Genomic DNA, 18116 nt, shown 5'->3' on the forward strand with positions numbered 1-18116 from the left:
TTTTTTTTTTTTTTAAATACTGAACTGAAATTTGCTTCAGTTATGGTCACACCTTACCTTCAAAACATGTACACTGCCCAAGTGTACTTGATGGTACTGAGTGATCCCAGACTTTGCAAATGAGGAGATATATTTAAGTTATTTGAATGGTTGTTATCCAAGGAAGGTTACGAAGTGTAGAGAGGACTAGATGTAAAGGTTAAGTCCAAGTCTTATGACACCAAGAACATTGATTCTCCCCATTCTACAGCAGACTCAGTAAATAGCCTGAGCTCTGTGGAGGCTGTACAGTGGTATGAAGTAAGACACAATTATTGCAGTTCTTAACTTTGTGACTTTGGATAATTTAATTCATCTTACTACATATCCATCTCAGCGGAGATGTGGAATCTCCTGCGAAAGAACGACTCAGCTACAGGCCCCGGGCGCTGTCCACGCTTGAAAATCTTGAAGGGTTCCTATAATAATTAAATGAAATAATGTATATAAAATATATCATAACAAGTGCTTACTAGGTAAAATCCAAGTTATTCTGCCATTCCTGACTAGATTTGACACCAGGAACATTAGAAAAAATATAATAAGTGTAGAATTTTGTTAGAAAGGCTTTAGAAACTCCCTCTTTTCTTCACTGGGTCATCAGGCAATCTCTTGATTCACTGTTGACAGATGAATTTCCAATATTTGTTCACTTTGTTCACAAATTCTTTATCAAAGTACCCAAGACACTGTATAATCTAGTCCATTTTCTCTATTTTTATCCTGCCTCTCCTTTTTCAAAAATCAAGCTATTTGTTATCCCTTGGATACACTAAATTTTGGGCCTTTGTCTATCTTGCTGGTTCCCACTCCTTAATGTCTCTTCTCATCTTCACTGATTAAACCCTACTTGTACTTCATGAATTTGTTAAATGCAAAGTTTCTATAATACATTCCTAGAGAATGCATAGTCTTCTTCATGGACTATAAGAACATAGTTGATTTCATGAAGCATGGATATTCTTTCCCTCTACATAACATTACTATTATTAAGAATATATAAAAGGGAATAGAATTAGGTGTGATTGTTTCTCTCAGTTAATAAAACAAATAACAATTTTTAAAATTTTTGTTTATCTTTTATATTTTTAGTTTGTTCTAATTAATTATACATGACAGTAGAATGCATTTTGACACGTCATAGATAAATGTCGAGAATAACTTCTCATTTGTCTAGTTTTATATGATGTAGAGTTACACAGGTCATGCAATCATATGCACATAGGGTAATAGTGTCAGATTCATTCTGCTATCATTCCTGAGTATGATAGTATGACCTCTTCCCTCCCTTCTTCACTTCCCTCGGTCCAGTCCAAAGTACCTTTATTCTCCCCCATTGTGAATTAACAATTTCTTATTTATTTTGAAAGACTGGCCAAATTCAGGTAGGATATGAAAATGAAGCCTCTGAGTTCAGCAAGTTCCAATATCATTCCTCTAAAAAATGATTTTATAAAGGTTTGGGAGTGTAGCTCCTTGGTAGAGCCCTTGCCTAGCATACCTGAGGCTCAGGTAGAGCTCCAGTACCACTAAATAAATAAATACTCAAATAAATTCCTTGTGCATGGGTCAGGATGATTGCCAATTGGAGGCTAGGCTTGCCTCAGAAGCAAAGTCAGACCCTGGTCTCAATAAATACATAAATAAATAAATACTCAGTTGGTTTTATTATGTAAATAGAGGGCCACACCCTAAATATTGTAAATAACAATGTAATTTGTTACGAAAAAAGAGCTTGGTGGTAGGTGACTTTGAAGCCAACCCTATCTAAATATAAAGCCTTTTCTGCTTGAATTTATGCAGCACATTATTGTAAGTATTTTGTAGGGTTTGAAGCTGGGGGAAAAAAAAAAAGTTCTTAAGAGATGACTTAAGTCTTTTCTACCAACTAGGTTGGAGCCAGGTCAGTATTTATTTTCCCAGGCAAACGGAGGAGCATTCTGTTGAGTCACTGAAGCGGAGAGAGAAAAGTAGCGCTCCCCTCTCGCAGATTCACCCCTCTTTAAGCAAGAGCTGCAAATTTCCAGTAGCAACTTTCTTTTTTTTAAGCGCCTCTCGAAAGAGGCCGGGTTTCCTTGCCTACCCCTCGCACGGATTGGTTCAGAGTAGACGAGCAATACTTTTAGGGAGGAACTGAACCCCAGCACTGGGAGTGAATTCTAGCCGCGGGTGACTGATAGGCCAGGCACTAGGGGAGGAAGGCTGACCCATGGCGGGGCGGGGCGGGGCGGGGCTGCTGGGCTAGGACCCGGCTTGTGCGGTCGCGGCGGAGGCTCAAGTCTCAGGAGGCCTAGCCCCACTCAGCGGAGATGTGGAATCCCCTGCGCGAGAACGACTCAGCTGCAGGCCCCGGGCGCCGTCCGCGCTTGCTCTGCGCTGGGGCGCTGGTGCTGGCCTCCGGCCTCTTTATCCTCGGCTTCCTCTTCGGTAGGGGCGCTTTTGCTAAGCAAACCCCAGAGCTTCCCCGCGCAGTTCCGCGGTTTCCAGATTCGCAAGCCGACAGCCCAGTGGGGTCCTGTCGCTCATCTTCCCTAGGGGCGGGCTGTTTGGAAAAGGGCAATAGGCGGAAGGGTTCCTTCGAGATTGGCGGAGCATTGCTGCGGGCTTTATAGGGTTGATTTCTAAAGACGTTTTAGGGAAGGTATAGAACAGGGAGAAGGGTTGAACCTGAAATTGAACGCCCCGCAAGATTCAATACTTTTGGGGACAAGTAGCATTATTTTTACGGTTGTGTAACGAGGTCATCCAAGCTTTGCCTGAAGCGGCTCCTACCTGTTTGGGGTTTTCGTCTAGTTCGGTGCCTGGGAATGCTTCAGGTGCAAGGTAGAATTCGGGGTATTACTGCAAAAGGAGTCTTCACAGTCTTAAGTCCTAGAGAGTAGCAGAGGCACATTTAAGAAATGGGTGAATTATTGCTAGCGCTTTGAACCAATCTTTGTATTGTTTCTTCAGTATTGATTTACAGACTTAATCCAACTCTACATGAAAATCATAGCAGTACGTGCAGACTCAGTCTTTAAATTCTAATTTTGATTCTACCACTTCGTAGTGACCTTGAACAAATTACCAAGTCTCTTTCAACCTCAGTTTCTCACTTTATGGTGAGGATAATACCTGCAATTTATAGATTATAGTAAACGAAATAGCATGCAAAGTTCCTAGCACCATACTGCGATTATTTTTGCTCTTCATTTCTCCTCTATAAGGAGATGATCCTAACAGGACTACTCCAAGATATCAACAGATAGTCCGCCCTGACTCTGAATTCTGGATCCCCTCGCTGGGATTTAGAAGACCCTTAACTGGTCCACGTTAAGTTTATTCAGATAAACTTAACCAGTTAAGTTTATTCAAATTTGCTATCATCTGCTAGTTCGCTGTGTGACCCTGGAGTTTCAAAAGACTTTTGAGCCATATACTCTGTTCATAAACTAACATGTGGGATTGGTAACCACCTAGGGTTGTTGTGGGGCTTAAATAGGATACATGTTCAATAATTATACATTTCAAATGAAGTTTTCATTTTCTCAACTAGAAAACTAGGAGTTAAGAACTGACAAGGTCAGCATACTAGTCAAATATCCTATCTGTCTTAAAGGCATCTCATTCTTTCTAGTTCTGCCCTTACCCCAATTCCTGTATTCAGTGTCAGTGGCTGGCACAGGATAGGTTTTTTATTGTGTTTGTTTTCCTTAATATTCTCTGCTGTCCTCTCCCGTCTGCAGACCTCTAAGCTTTTCATCATGTTCATTTTTCAGATCCCAACTCAAATATCAAATATCTCATCCTCAGTGTATCCTTCTCTGATCCCACATTCTAATCAAAGTCCTTTAATTTAATTAACAGGTAAAACCATATATCATTCATGTCCAATCATGTATTTTAATGTGTTGTTTATATGCATGTGTGTTTGTATACATATGATCAAAAATTGGAGAACATTATGAAAACAGTGGGTGTTGAGTTTGTAATAATTTTAATCACACATCAGTATACTCTTTCCAAATAAATCCTGTCATGATTCCATCTCTCCCTTAGATTAAAAGTCAACCACAGAGGCTAATGGGCTCTACACAATGTGGGTATGCATTGCTTCTGGCCTCCTGCGTACATTGCATGCCTTGCAGAAATGTTGGGTAAATTGGTGTTTCACTGTAGGTTTCTGACCTTCAACTTCTCAAGCCTATTTCAACCAGAAACAAAATCGCAGCGCATTCTGTTTTCATTTCAGAACCAGAGCAAATTAAAAGTTTGAGTTCTTTTCAACATTTTTGAAATAATTTATGTACTTGAAATATGAAATAGTTAATTCACTATACACATTATTAAATGTTTATTCCAGGTCAACAGGCAAGAAGTCACTAGAGAGAGAATCTTTACAGAGAAAGAAAGTGGATCCATATTTGGACTTTATTTTTAATATGTACAGTTTATGTTCATTGGTTGAAACCCTAGTGCCATATTTAAATCAAGTGCTGATACTTCATAAAACATTTCTTAAAATAGCAACAATATATTATTATTGAAATTTGAAATAAAAACATGTTGCTTTGTAATTTTTAAATGTTTGCATGATGCTTTTTCAGTGGAAGTAGGCAAAGGAAATTAAATTTCAGAAAATATCAGCTAACATCTTGAAATATTGATATTTTGTGTTTTACACATGACAGATACAATCAAAAAGAAAAATAAGACTTGTCTATAAGCTTATATCTCATTCCTATATTTGTTTGTATTTTACAGGATGGTATATAAAATCTTCCAAGGAAGCTACGAACATTGTTCCACAGAATGGTCTGAAGAAAACATTTTTGGATGAATTGAAAGCTGAAAACATCAAAAAGTTCCTATAGTAAGCATATACTTAAAAATTGTATGAATAGATAATTGGGTATTATTCTGTTAAGAAGTTTTGATATTTCATACATAGGCATGTTTTTTTTTTTTTAGATCAGTGTTTTCTGTTTGCTGCAGATCTTGCATCTCATTTCATGTGGGGAGGATTATACTCTTAGCTAAACTTTACATTATTACAGAGGCTTCAGAGTAGGAGTCAGTGAACTTTTTCTGTAAAGTGATCAGCCTTTGTGGGCCAACACATCTTTGTCATAACTACTCAGCTTTGCTATTAAAGCAACAAAGAAGCCATGGAAAATATATTAAAAATAAGCATGTAAGTTATGATAAAATATTATTTATAGGCAGTGGTATTTGAACAAAATTATTCTGTTTTATTCACCTATTTGTATTTAAAAACCATTCTGGGTCTGTGGACTATACAAAAAACAGCAGTAGGCTAGATTTGGCCTGAGGAAATTAGTTTGCTGACTCATGCTTTAGAGAAAGATAGTATTTTTTAGTAAAAAACAGACTTGGGAGCTGAACAGAATTGAGTTTGAATTGCATCTTTGCTGGCTAATACTAAAATAGGTTTAAGTGACTACTTAATCTTCCCAAGCCTTCATTTCTATCCCTGTAACACAGAGATAATAATATTGCTGTGATGAGAATGAAATTGGAGAGTATGTTTGGCGTATTTTGAATATTAGTTCCATGCTTCCTGAGATAGCAAAGAGCAAAAGAGAAAATGAGTAATTTTTAAAAGTATTTACAAAGCAACTAAAAATAAAACAAAGCAACTAAAATAAAACAATTAATATATAATTGATTAGAATAGCTAGTTTTTGTCAGAGCATAAATTCTCCTAGCATATTTATTTATTCATTTATTTTTTACAAATTAGCTTAGTGCATATATCCAAAAAATATCTGAAGTACCTCTAGTGATTGAAGGATTTTCTAGTGAATACAGGATGTAATTTTATATAAAAAGACCATAACGTACACATAGATAGATAGATATGCATAGTCATAACAAACACATAAATGTCTATATTAATTGCAACAGAATCAAAACTGTGGATAAAAATTTGCTAAGGGACTTGGAAGGTTTTTTGGAAGATCCTCTTTAAGTGAGAGAACTTGAAGTTCAAACTTCTTTACTGTGCAGAAAACTCTCCTTGGCCTCTTGCACTTATTCAACTATAATCATGTTGATTTGGGATAAAGGCTCATTAAACATTAATTTCTAACCACTTTCAATTTTTGTTCACCAGTAATTTTACACGGATACCGCATTTAGCAGGAACAGAACAAAACTTTGTGCTTGCAAAGCAAATTCAATCCCAGTGGAAAGAATTTGGCCTGGATTCTGTTGAGTTAGCCCATTATGATGTCCTGTTGTCCTACCCAAATAAGACTCATCCAAACTACATCTCAATAATTGATGAAGATGGAAATGAGGTAAAAAACAAAAAGGGAATAAAAGAAACATCCATCCCAGTCTATTCTTTTCAAATATCTTCTATGAAACAATATGCTCTCCCTTCTTCAAATTTTGATAGAAATCAATATTATTGAAGTTTGTGAGTAATATCTTTGATAACTCATTATAGTGTCAACTACTCTGTTGTTATGTTTGAGTTTAATGTGATGTTGGAAAGATTCTGATAAATTAGTGATTTATGATAGTTACTGTCTTTATTTTTTGTATTTTAGTATTGTACACCGATGTCAAATATTATATACTGATAAAATTCCAAGAAACTAAAATAGATACACTTTTGATAGGTTTAAATTATGAACACACTGCATAGATGTGGAGTTGCTAAAATATTCATTGACCAGTGTGTTGTTTTCACTAGCAGGTTTTATTGGTTTGTAATGATCATGTTTCCACTTGATCTTATTCAAAAGGCTAAGAGGCAATGAATTTTTATGTCTGAAAGGACCATGTGTTCAAATCTCTGACAACTTGTGTGGGGCATTTGGAGGGGGAAATGATTTGGAGGCAAGTTCTACAGGATGTTATCTACTCTAAAGAATATGCAACATTGTTTGCAAATTTAGGCATATACAGGAGGAAGAGAAGAAAACACACATAATCAACACAATTCCTATTGTAATTTGTGTTCAATAAGAAAGCTCATAAAATATAACTCAAATATCTACCCCTGTTTACCACATCTTAGTTTTAGGACTATCATATCTAAAATTGGCTCTTTCAGTCTGGAAAGCTTCCTTCAATCCTTTTATTACTGGGTATTCTAAGTTACATATTGCTTCAAATATATCCAGCTTGATAAGTGCACTGAAAATGTCATGTAATTTTAATATTAATTTTTTTTCAAAATATGTCATTAAATGCCTCTCATATCAGTCTCTTCTTGATAAAGGATTAATATATTGTTTTATTCAGTCACTGATAGAATCCCATGCTAAATTTCCTAATATAATTTCCTAATATTATTTTCCATATTACCTATTTTAAACTTTAGTAGTGAACAATTTAAATTTGAAGAAATGCTATTAAACTTTGTAAAATTTAAAAGTATTTTTAAAGTATGGGGAATGATAATATACATCATAGGCTTTCATGATATCTACAGAATAAGTGCTGGCATATCTATATAATCAATTATGAACTTGATTTTCCTTTAAACTTGCTTTTAAAGGAAAATTATTTAATGACATAATAAAATATTGACAATGTTAGAAATGCACACATATATAAGACTGTCTTGATATATCAAATTTGGGGATTATTAGTATATAAAAATGGAAAATAGCAGACTCTTAATGTTTTTCTTTTGTCTTTCCTTCACTTACCAATTTTGGCTGGTTCATTGTTTTTGTTATTTCATTATTTATTTTTTTGTTATTACATACATTTATAAAGTTACTAAAGCCTATCACATGAAATAAAAATGAATCATGGGCTGAGGATATAGCTCAGTTGGTAGAGTGCTTGTCTCACCTGCACAAGGCCGTGGGTTCAATCCACAGCAAAACACACACGCACACACACACACACAAAGAATCATACAAAAGTTTTATTTTGGAGACTTTACTGAATGGTGCTAGCTACCTAAAGCATCTTATTTATTCCAAGTTATATCATTGATTCATTTTAATTTTTTACAAGTTACACAAGCATTTCATCACATGGTCCTATGGGATACCGTACTTCCTCTGCATTTTACCATTTTCAGGGCAATCACTATTCAACTACCCACTGATTCTTTTGACATTCACCTCCATTTGTATAAGTTTGTTTCAAATTCTGGCATTATCTATATAAATTGTGTCAATTCAGCTATATGCCATCCCCCTACTCTGTTACCAATGTTCTTTCTTATCTCCTAGTGTAGTTTGTTATATGTGGCAAACTATTCACAGCTGAGCTGTGTGGTAAGGTATGATTTCTTCTATTCTTGTATAACACAGACAAGTTTCCTGCCCACAGGCAACAGATATAATTAGTAGTTTCTAGATCCTATTAGAAACCCAGTGTTCTTACTCTACATAAGTACTTTGTTTCACTTTGTTTATGCGTAGATAACGTACCACAGACATTGAACTGCACATTGCCTTTTTATGTCACAAAAAGTAAATAGAAATTTATAATCCAAAATTGTTTAAATTATACTCAGAACACATAATATGAAGCTATTAGTGAATTTCAGAAAGTGACTAATGTTCTAAGGCTGATATATATTCTACTTTTAATAAATTCAATCAAGTAAGTAATTTCCTTGACCTTAAAATTATTTTCTTCATTGTTAGAATAACTCATGAGGTTGCTGTGAAATTTAGTGCTTCACACTGTGACATAATATTGAAGATTTCCAAAAATTAATTGAGGCAAGCTTGAATTCTCCCTTGCCAGGAAGACTCACTGATATGGCTTTGCTTCTATATGTATTTTTATTGCACCTTAGCAAATTTCTTTTACAAACTTACAGTTTCTTTTACAGACTTACAGTGACACAGATAAGTTTGTACCCTATGCAAATCACAGAAAAAAATATGGGAAATTTGGAAAGTGTAGGGATTTTAGCACAGTGGTTGATTTGGTATCACTTGAGGTCCCATCAGTCTCAGTATTATTCGTACTCACTCCCAGCGCCTCTGTCCTGGATATACTGCACTGGCAGTGATGAGAGTATGATATTGAAAGAAGTGATGATATCTGGTAGCCTTGAATTTCTTCCAGTCTTGAAGGGAATGACTTTAAAGTTCCACCATTAATTTTGATAGTTGCTATACTCTTATCAGGTTAATTTGCTTCCTGTACAGGTTGCTAAGACTTCTTGCTGTGAATGTGTTGAATTGTATCAACACATTTTTTTTTTTTTTTTTTGAGATGAGCAAGATATTTTTCTTTCTTGAGCTGATGGTAATATTAAGTGATACTCTAATGTTAATCTAACCTTACATTTCTGGAACTGGTACTAGGAGTTTAAATTCATATGTTCATATATATTCAACTTATATTCCTAACATGTCTAGTCTTTTTTTTTGCAAGTTACTTCTTAGGCTGTAATCTCTAGATCATACTTGTTTTATAACATGAGTTGTTCATAGTAGTCTTTGAGAAAGGTTGTGTTTGTTATATTTAAACGATCTTTTTTCTTTAACCTTTCATGGAGAACTAGTTGGCCTTGGCATTTTATTTTGAACTCAGGGGCAATTGACCACTAAGCCAATTTTGTATTTTATTTAGGGACAGAGTCTCACTGAGTTACTTAGCACCTTGATTTTGCTGAAACTGGCTTTGAATTTGCGATCCTCCTGTTTCAGCCTCCCATACCTCTGGGATTAAAGGCTTGTGCCACCACGCTCAGCTCGTTCATTAAGTTTTTTAAAGCTGCATTTTCCGTTTCATCTAACTTTTCAAATTTATGGTCATCATTTTTATTAATACTTTCTTACCTTTTAATAATTTGTATAGTTGGGCTGGGGATAGAACTCAGTGGTAGAACACTTTCCTAGCATGCACAAGGCCTTGGGTTCAATTCCCAATATTGCCCAAAATAAGTAAATAAATAAACAAACAAACAAACAAATAAATCTGCCTAGCAGCTGTAGATAAGCTTTTTTCCATACCTAATATTATCTTTTATGCGTTTGCTATTTTTTCTTATTGATCTTTAGAGAGACGTCAATTTGACTTATGCATTCAAAGAATAAACTTTTGGCTTTGGGAAACTTTTCTTGTGTGACTTTGTTTTATGTTTTATTAGTTCCATTCTTACTTTATAATTGCCTCTTCTTTCTTTGTTTTGTTTACATGGCTATTCTTTGTAGCTTACCTTGTTGGCATTTGGCCTTATTTTTAATATGAGTTTTAAGGCTACAAATTTCCCTCTAAGTGTCACTTCAACTGAATCTCACAACTTTTCAAAAAGAATACTTTAGCTATCTTACCATCAAATAGTTTTCTTAATTTCTATTATTGTTCCACTCTGGAATTACTTAGAATTTTAAAAATTCTGAATTTTAAGATTGTTCTTACTGTCTAGTTTGATCTGATTCTTAGATTAAATATACTGTGATAAGATAAAGTGATTTGTAGGACGATAATTCTTTGACAGTGGTTGAAGTTTCCTTTAGAAACTAATATATGGTAAACTTTTATAAATATTTCATTCTTTTTAAGTGTGTGTATGTGTGTGTGTTGGTTTTGGGATTTAATATTTTATATCTGCTTTTTGACTTGCATTTGTTCATTATCTGACTGAAATCCCCTTTTCCTTAAATGCATCCTTATTCTGTCTACTTTCTCTATCAATGAAAGAAGGAGAAATGTTAAAGTTAAATACTCAGTATTCTAGTATTGATTTTTTTTTTAAATTTTATTTTATTTATTATGTGGTGCTGATGATCAAACCCAGTGCTTCACATGTGCTAGGCAAATGCTCTACCACTGAGACACAACCCTAGCCCCTAGTATTAAGGCTTTACCATGACAAGTTGAATGTAGATTATTTTCTTATTTATTTTAATCAAACTATTTTGAAACTCCTAAATCTGAGAGTTCATAATTTTTATTAGCTTTGGAATATTCTTAGTTATTAAATATTCAAATCTAGTTCTTTCACATTCATTTTGTTTTCTTCTTTTAGAACTGTGTGTGTCCCAATCATTCTCATTTTATTCTTTAGTTTTCTTAATATTTCTTCTATACTTTTCATTTCTAAGATTCTGTGCTGTATGCTGGGCCATTCCTTCAGATCTGTCTCTTAAACTCATTACTTTTCTCCAGATTTGTCTGTTTTTTAACCTACAAATCATTTTTAATTTTTTTCATCTAACTTTTAACCAACATGTGTACAATAAATATAAGAAAAGTAGTCTTTGCAGATGTGATTTTACTTTGTTCTTTCTGTTGGCTCTTTTCTAACTATTTGTGTGTTTAGTGATTTGGGGGGACTCTGAGTTCTTTCTCACAACTTTGTTGAACTTTCTTAAATCCTAAATTTAAGGCTAAGTCTTTCTGATAGTTGCTGCCAAGTCCCAGGGGACACCATAAATCTGGTACTACTTTAAAATATTATTTTTTAGTTTAAGGTATTTTGTACCATATGGATCATGAATGGGAAATTGCAGGGCTATGAATTCTCTGGTGCCTTTCTTTCTACTCTACACTAAGCCATCACTTTCTGTAGAGCAGATATATTTCTAATTTATTGCTAACCCTAAATAACATTCTTCTTTGGAGACTAGCCTTATGCAGGGGTCCTATTAACTCCACTATTTGGACCTTCATTAGACTCTTAACTCCTATGTCTCTTTCATGGATCCCTATGCTCCGATAGAACCAATTAAGGCAAATCAGACTACTCCAGTCATCTTTTTGTCACTATAATAAAATACCTGAGATAATTAAGTCCTGAAAGAAAATGTTCAGGGGTTGGGAGTATGACTTGGGGATAGAGTGTTTGCCTAGCATATGCAGAGCCCTGGGTTTGATCCCCAGCACCACAAAAAAGAAAAATAGGTTTATTTTAAGCTCCTGGTTCTGGAAGTTCCATTCCATGTTGGGGGGTATGGAGGGAGGTCCCTTGGCTTCAGGCCTCTGAATAAGGCAGCACATAATGGCAGGAGCATGTGGATGAGCAAACTGCTAACCCCATGACCAGAAAGCAAAGAAAAGGGAGAAGTTGGTACCCCATAACCTCTTTAAAGGCATATCTTCAATGACCTAAGGTCAGCTCACCATCTCCTAAAGATTATTCCTCCTCCCATAAGTGCCACTCTGGAGAACAAACTGTTAACAACACATTGGTCTTAAGGGAGCCTTCAGCCTTCACACTATAGCATGGATTTGAGCACTCATTCAAGATTACTGTTTTCATGTCTTTTGTTGTTGTTGTTGTTGTTGTTGGGGGGTGACTTCTGAGTATTACTGCTTTTCTTTCTCAATTCAATAGTAACATGTAGAAAGACTTAGATGTTTTGTTTCACAGTTTTCATTCTTTTTGGTGTGAATATTGTTCCTTGTATCCAGATACTACTGGGTATGATCCTCAATTATGTAAAAGCTCATTAAAGTAAATTTAAATTTAATACTTATTTTTTTCTAATTATCTTAGCACTATTATTACAAGTGCCTACTATTACTATACATTACTATATTTGTATTTGGGCACTAAAATTTAACATTTTTATCTGTGGAAACTTTTTTTTCCCCTAAATCAAAAGCTGGTTCTTATGAGTTCTCTCAGGGATCACAAGAGGTTAATAGACTATTAGCCTTCTGTGAAGCAACTATATTTTAGGCTTTTATTTAAGTCAGACTGGGATGCAATGCCACTTTAAAAAAAAAAAAAAAAAACTATTGCTAATTTAGGGGGATAAAGCATTTTTTTTAGCTTTGTCCCCCTAAATGGATGTTGAGGACAAAGTCTGAATTGATTTATTTCATGTGTTCCTCATACCTTCTAGCACATTGCTGAGCATCTGATATGTATTTTCACAATGCTGAAGGATTTGTTACCCCTCAACTGCCAGAGATAATTAAGATAGTAAGCAATTCCCCTTGCTAGAATGTAGGAATTAGACTTCAGCTGATTTGCTTTTGATTATTGTGTTTGTGTCTCTAGATTTTCAATACATCGTTATTTGAACCACCTCCTCCTGGATATGAAAATATTTCAGATGTTGTGCCACCTTTCAGTGCCTTTTCTCCACAAGGAATGCCAGAGGTAAAATGTGATGGAATAAAATACAAATGACAAAAAGAAGCTTCCTGTCACCTCAGACATGCAGGCAATATTTAAAGGGTAATAAGAGGATTTTTGATATAATTCAAATTAACCCTTTTCCACATTTGAGAAACTAGAGCTCCTCAGGAGAGAAAAAAAGTGCTGATTTTTTTGTTCATGGTGCTTTTTTAAGATAAAATGTGTTACAATGAGATGCACAAAACACATTTATTGACTTTTGACAAATACATCCACCTGTGTAATCCAGACTTCTTCAGTATATAGAGTATTACCATTACTTCAAAAAGTCCCTTTGTATTCGTTCTTAATCAACTCCACACAGCACTGAGTGAATCATTCTTTTTTTAAATTTTTTTATTATTAGTTGTTCAAAACATTACAAAGCTCTTGACGAGTGAATCATTCTTCTGATTTTTTCACTATTGTACATTAATTTTGTCTATTTTATTAATTCATATAAATGGAATTATATGACATGTACTTTTTGTGTCTGGATATTTTCACTAAAGATAGAGCCTGTAAGATTCATGTTTTAATATTAGTTTGCTCGTTTTATTGTTCCAAATTGTTGTTCCAGTAATTTCTGTTGCATGCCTATCATACATTACTAAAACTGTATAATATTGATTAATTTTCAAAAATTTTGAATAAGGATATTGTTATCATTTCCAAATTCAGAATATGAATACCCATTCTTAAAAAATCATATGAAGTTTACTTAATAGACTGTGCATCAGTATCATTTGAAATTTTATAATTTAAGTCTCCAGATTCTTGCACAGATTTTGATGAATGTCTTAGTTTGTACTTCTCTAACATAATACCACAAACTGGGTAATGTATAAAGAAGAAGAGTTTATTTTCTTATAGTTCTGTGGAGGCTGTAAAATCCCAGACCAAGGTGACAGGACATTTGGTTTTCTGGTGAAGGCTGCTCTCTGCTTCCAAGATGGCACCTGGTTGCTGTGTCCTCCAGAGTAAAGAAACAAGTGGCCTCATATGGCTGAAGACAGAAGGGCAAGCAAGCCAAATGCTTCCTGGAGCCTCTTATACAAGGGCCTTAACCCCATTCATGAGGGAGAATCCCATGGACCAGTCACTTCTTAAAGGTTTCACCTTTGAATCCTTTTATCTTTGCTATTAAGTTTCAACACCTGAATTTGGGAGGAGACATTCAAACCATAGCAATGAGAAAGCTAAACTGGAAAAGATTCAAAATAATTTATTAGTAACTCAAAATGTTCTGTCTCCTAATATAATGTTTAACATTAAGTAAATTTAATTTTGGATGTTTCAAGTTTGTGGTACTTATGACAAATTTACAAGTTCCTCATTGGCAGTTAGGTATATTGTGTTATCACTCAATAGAAAGGTAAAGGCTTGACTGTCATTGGAAATGTCCTAAATAAAATGTTTGCACTTAGAATTGAACTGACATTGTAAAATCTTTACCAATCAGTTAGGATTTGCAACAAAAACATAAGGATATGTCAGGTACAGAAGCATATGCTTGTATTCCCAGCTACATGGGAGGTTGAGACAGGAGGGTCTCTTGGGCCCAGGGGTTCAAGACCAGTCTGGAAAACAGCAAGACACTGTCAAAAAGATGTAAGGATGATTTAATGTCATATTTTTATTATTTTAAAAATATTATTTCTATGATTTTCAAATGAATTTGATTTGACAATTTATTTTTAATTTTAAAACTTCACAGAACAGAACATTTTCTATTAGTTAGATGAGATTTATTTCAAATGAACATTATGCTTAATGATATAATTAACATTATACTTAATGATAGATTATTGAAAAAATTCTATGTAAAATTGAGCCATAATAAAGATGCTTTCAATCATTGAAATTACTTCATAATTGACAGGAGATAGAAATAGAGGATAAAACAGTTGTCAATGAAAATACAGTATATTTTAGATCTTAGGTTTGTTACAGTTGCTTAGATTTATTCTCCAGGTTAAACCACTGTATTATTGTGAATACATGTGCAGATCCTTTATTTATTTTAGTTTGTTTTCACTTCAAATCTTATTCTCAATCCCATTCTTCTTCTCCACTCTAATGTATTTGTGTCCTTAGTTATGTGTTCTTGAACTATATGGCTTTGTATGTGTTGGAGGTATTTGCAATTTACATAAATCACATTATACTTTAGGACTTATTTGATTTGTTTCTACTTTCAAAAGTTCTTTCAAAATTTGTTTTTGCCTATGTCAGAGTAGTTAAAAGATTTTCACTGTTACATATTATTTTATCTTATGTGGGCACCAGAAGTGACACTCATTCTCTTAGTGACAAATATATAATTTGTCTCTAAACTCCCTTTATCCCAAACATTGTCACAGTGAATGGTCTCGGACATGTCTAGATACAGGCCTATGAGAGTTTCTCTGTGCACAATAACAAGAAAACTGTGAAGCCAGGTGTGGTGGCTCTGGCCTGTAATCCCAGTGGCTCAGGAGGCTGAGGCAGGAAGATTGTGAGTTCAAAGCCAGCCTCAGCGAGTCGCTATGCAACTCAATGAGACCCTGTCTCTAAATAAAATACTAAATAGGGCTGGGGATGTGGCTTAGTGGTTGAATGACCCTGAGTTCAATCCCCTGCCCCCCCTCAAAAAAAAAAAAAACACTGTGAAATTTATTGAAAAATGAAACTGTTATGTAGAGAATACAGATTGTGCTTCCAGATGGGAAGACAGGATATTATGAGGAGAATATTACATCCAGATTTCTGGGTTGTAGGAAATAATTAATTTCTCCAGGCCTATCCTAAGCACTTTATGTCCTCACTCACAGTGTATGAATGTTTCTCTTTCCTAAAATGGATGTATAAACTTTAACATCTCAATTTTGCCCATATAACTGTTCGATTTTGTTAAAGTTTTAGTTAACATTTCTTTGATTACAAATGAGATTGCTCTTCTCTAAACATACATATTTATTAACTAATCTTGTTTTCACTTTTGAAAGCATTATTATATATTTTTATGTTGAATTTCTGAGCTTTTTATTTTTATGGGTTTCTTGAATATTTTAATTATTCATCCCATATTGATTTTAGATATTGCATATATCTTCTAATTTTTTGGCTCTTTGTTATTTTATCTATGTTGTACCTGGTTGAAAAGAAATCTCATTTTTGATACTGTCAAATTATTCTCCACATATTTTTGTGCTTCAGGCCTTTTAAAATTAATTACCTCCATTATTTATAATGATATATCTGCAAAACCAAAATATACAAAAATCTGAACTAATAAATCTTCATTTAAAAATAATTTTACCAGATCAGAGTTAAATATATAAGGAAAAATTACATATGATAGCAGAATACATAATGAAGAAACTTAATTTGAAATAACTATGAAATAAGTATACTTCTAAAATCTTGTCAGATAGATGAGTGTGAAGCAGTTAAAGAACGCTGTGAAATGTATTTAACAGTAAAAAGATTATGTGGAAGAAACAGATTATGCTTTGTATGGGAAGGCAGGACACTGTAAGTAGGATATTATACCAGATTAATTTATACCAGAATAACTTAATTATTCACAGATTTATTCATAGATTTATCATATAAGCACTGAAAATCCACCAAACAATTTTTGAACTTTGACATGATTATTCTACTCATAAGAAATTGTCATAAAAATTATTATCACTTATTTCTTTCAGGCATACTTAAATTCTTCTAGATTAACAGCAGGATAAATGGAGTCTGTTATTCTGTTTAGAGACATAATTTACAATTAAATTAAACTATCAGATGTGCTTGCTGGCTTTTGCACTTTGCTGGATCATATGTAACCCAGTCAGAAGAGTCTTAATTCACTTTAAATTGTGTCTATATGTATGTGTGTATAAGATTTCACTGTTGTTATCTTTGAATGTATATTTTAATCATCTAGTTTCTGCTTTAGTCTATTTGAAATTTGACATGTCCATAAAGTATAGTAACCTAAAACACAAACTTCAGTGCGTGTCATAACAGTTTGTGAAAAGATTCTGTTCCCACCCTGGGTTTGAATAGATCTGGGCTAGAGCCTGATTTGTCTTGCTTGGTCCTAGGTGATGCTGTCACGGAGTGCTCCAGAACCACACTTTGCCTCTCAATTCTGCTCCACAAACAAGGGTGGGGAGATGGATACTCAGAGTAAACAGGGAAAACCTGAAGCCAACAGTGCAAGATTGCATTTATTCACAGGCACAGAACAATGCTACAGTGTAAATTATAAGAAGGTCATTGTTTGAAAACAAGGCTTTTTTCTAACCAACAGTGACAGCCCCCATTTGAGAAAGGTTGGGAGGGAATATCTATCAGACTTGTTTTCATTTTCAAAGTTTACTGTCACTTTCAAACTAATGTTTTCTCTAATATCTTCTTCATAATAATTTGTTATGGAAAGACTGGCAATTTATCAACAAATTTCCACCATTGAGTGATATTTAAAGGAACAGTCTCCCCAAAGTTGGTGGTGTTAAGGATAAATTTCAAGTAGAATAATTAACACTGTTTTTCTTTTTCCTAAAATAAAATGGTTTAATGGCTTTTTAGCCACAGTTGAAATAGAATAAGAGCATACTCTAGAAAACTCTTTTAACAATTATAAGCCAGACATATAGTGCTGTCTTTAGACATGCATACATATTTTATTGGTTTTAGGAAGAAATATAATAACTTAAAGAATTCCTCTTATAAAAGCAAAGATTTTCATGTCACCTTTTCAATTAGCTTTTTCCCATTTTGTTTAAAATTGCACCTATATGAGTACTAATTCACTGTTTGATTACTCTAACTTTTAAATTTTTCTATAGAATTTATCACCTTTTAATATGTCATATAATTTGTTTAGATATTAAATTTAATGTTTATTGTCTTTTTATCTTCTTCCATCCACACTTTTGTGAGTTGCTTCAAGGGCAGAGATTGCTGTACCATGGCACATAATAATTTCTTCAACAAATCTGTCAACTAATTCTTAACAATCAGCTGG

At 34.0% G+C, this 18116-nt stretch overlaps 1 protein-coding gene across 2 annotated transcripts in view; it reads left to right on the forward strand.

Moving 5' to 3' along the window:
- The first annotated feature begins 2304 nt into the window (after positions 1-2304).
- The window catches only part of Folh1 (folate hydrolase 1), a 47123-nt gene continuing 31311 nt past the window's right edge, over positions 2305-18116 (forward strand). For both annotated transcript variants that reach the window (XM_071617162.1, XM_071617161.1), the window contains exons 1-4: positions 2305-2466; positions 4783-4891; positions 6155-6341; positions 12986-13087. In XM_071617162.1, the coding sequence (XP_071473263.1) occupies positions 2349-2466; positions 4783-4891; positions 6155-6341; positions 12986-13087 (516 nt within the window). In that variant the 5' untranslated portion in view covers positions 2305-2348. The remainder of the gene's footprint in view (positions 2467-4782; positions 4892-6154; positions 6342-12985; positions 13088-18116) is intronic.

This window comes from Marmota flaviventris, chromosome 9, assembly GCF_047511675.1.
Source record: "Marmota flaviventris isolate mMarFla1 chromosome 9, mMarFla1.hap1, whole genome shotgun sequence".
Classification (NCBI taxonomy): Eukaryota; Metazoa; Chordata; class Mammalia; order Rodentia; family Sciuridae; genus Marmota; species Marmota flaviventris.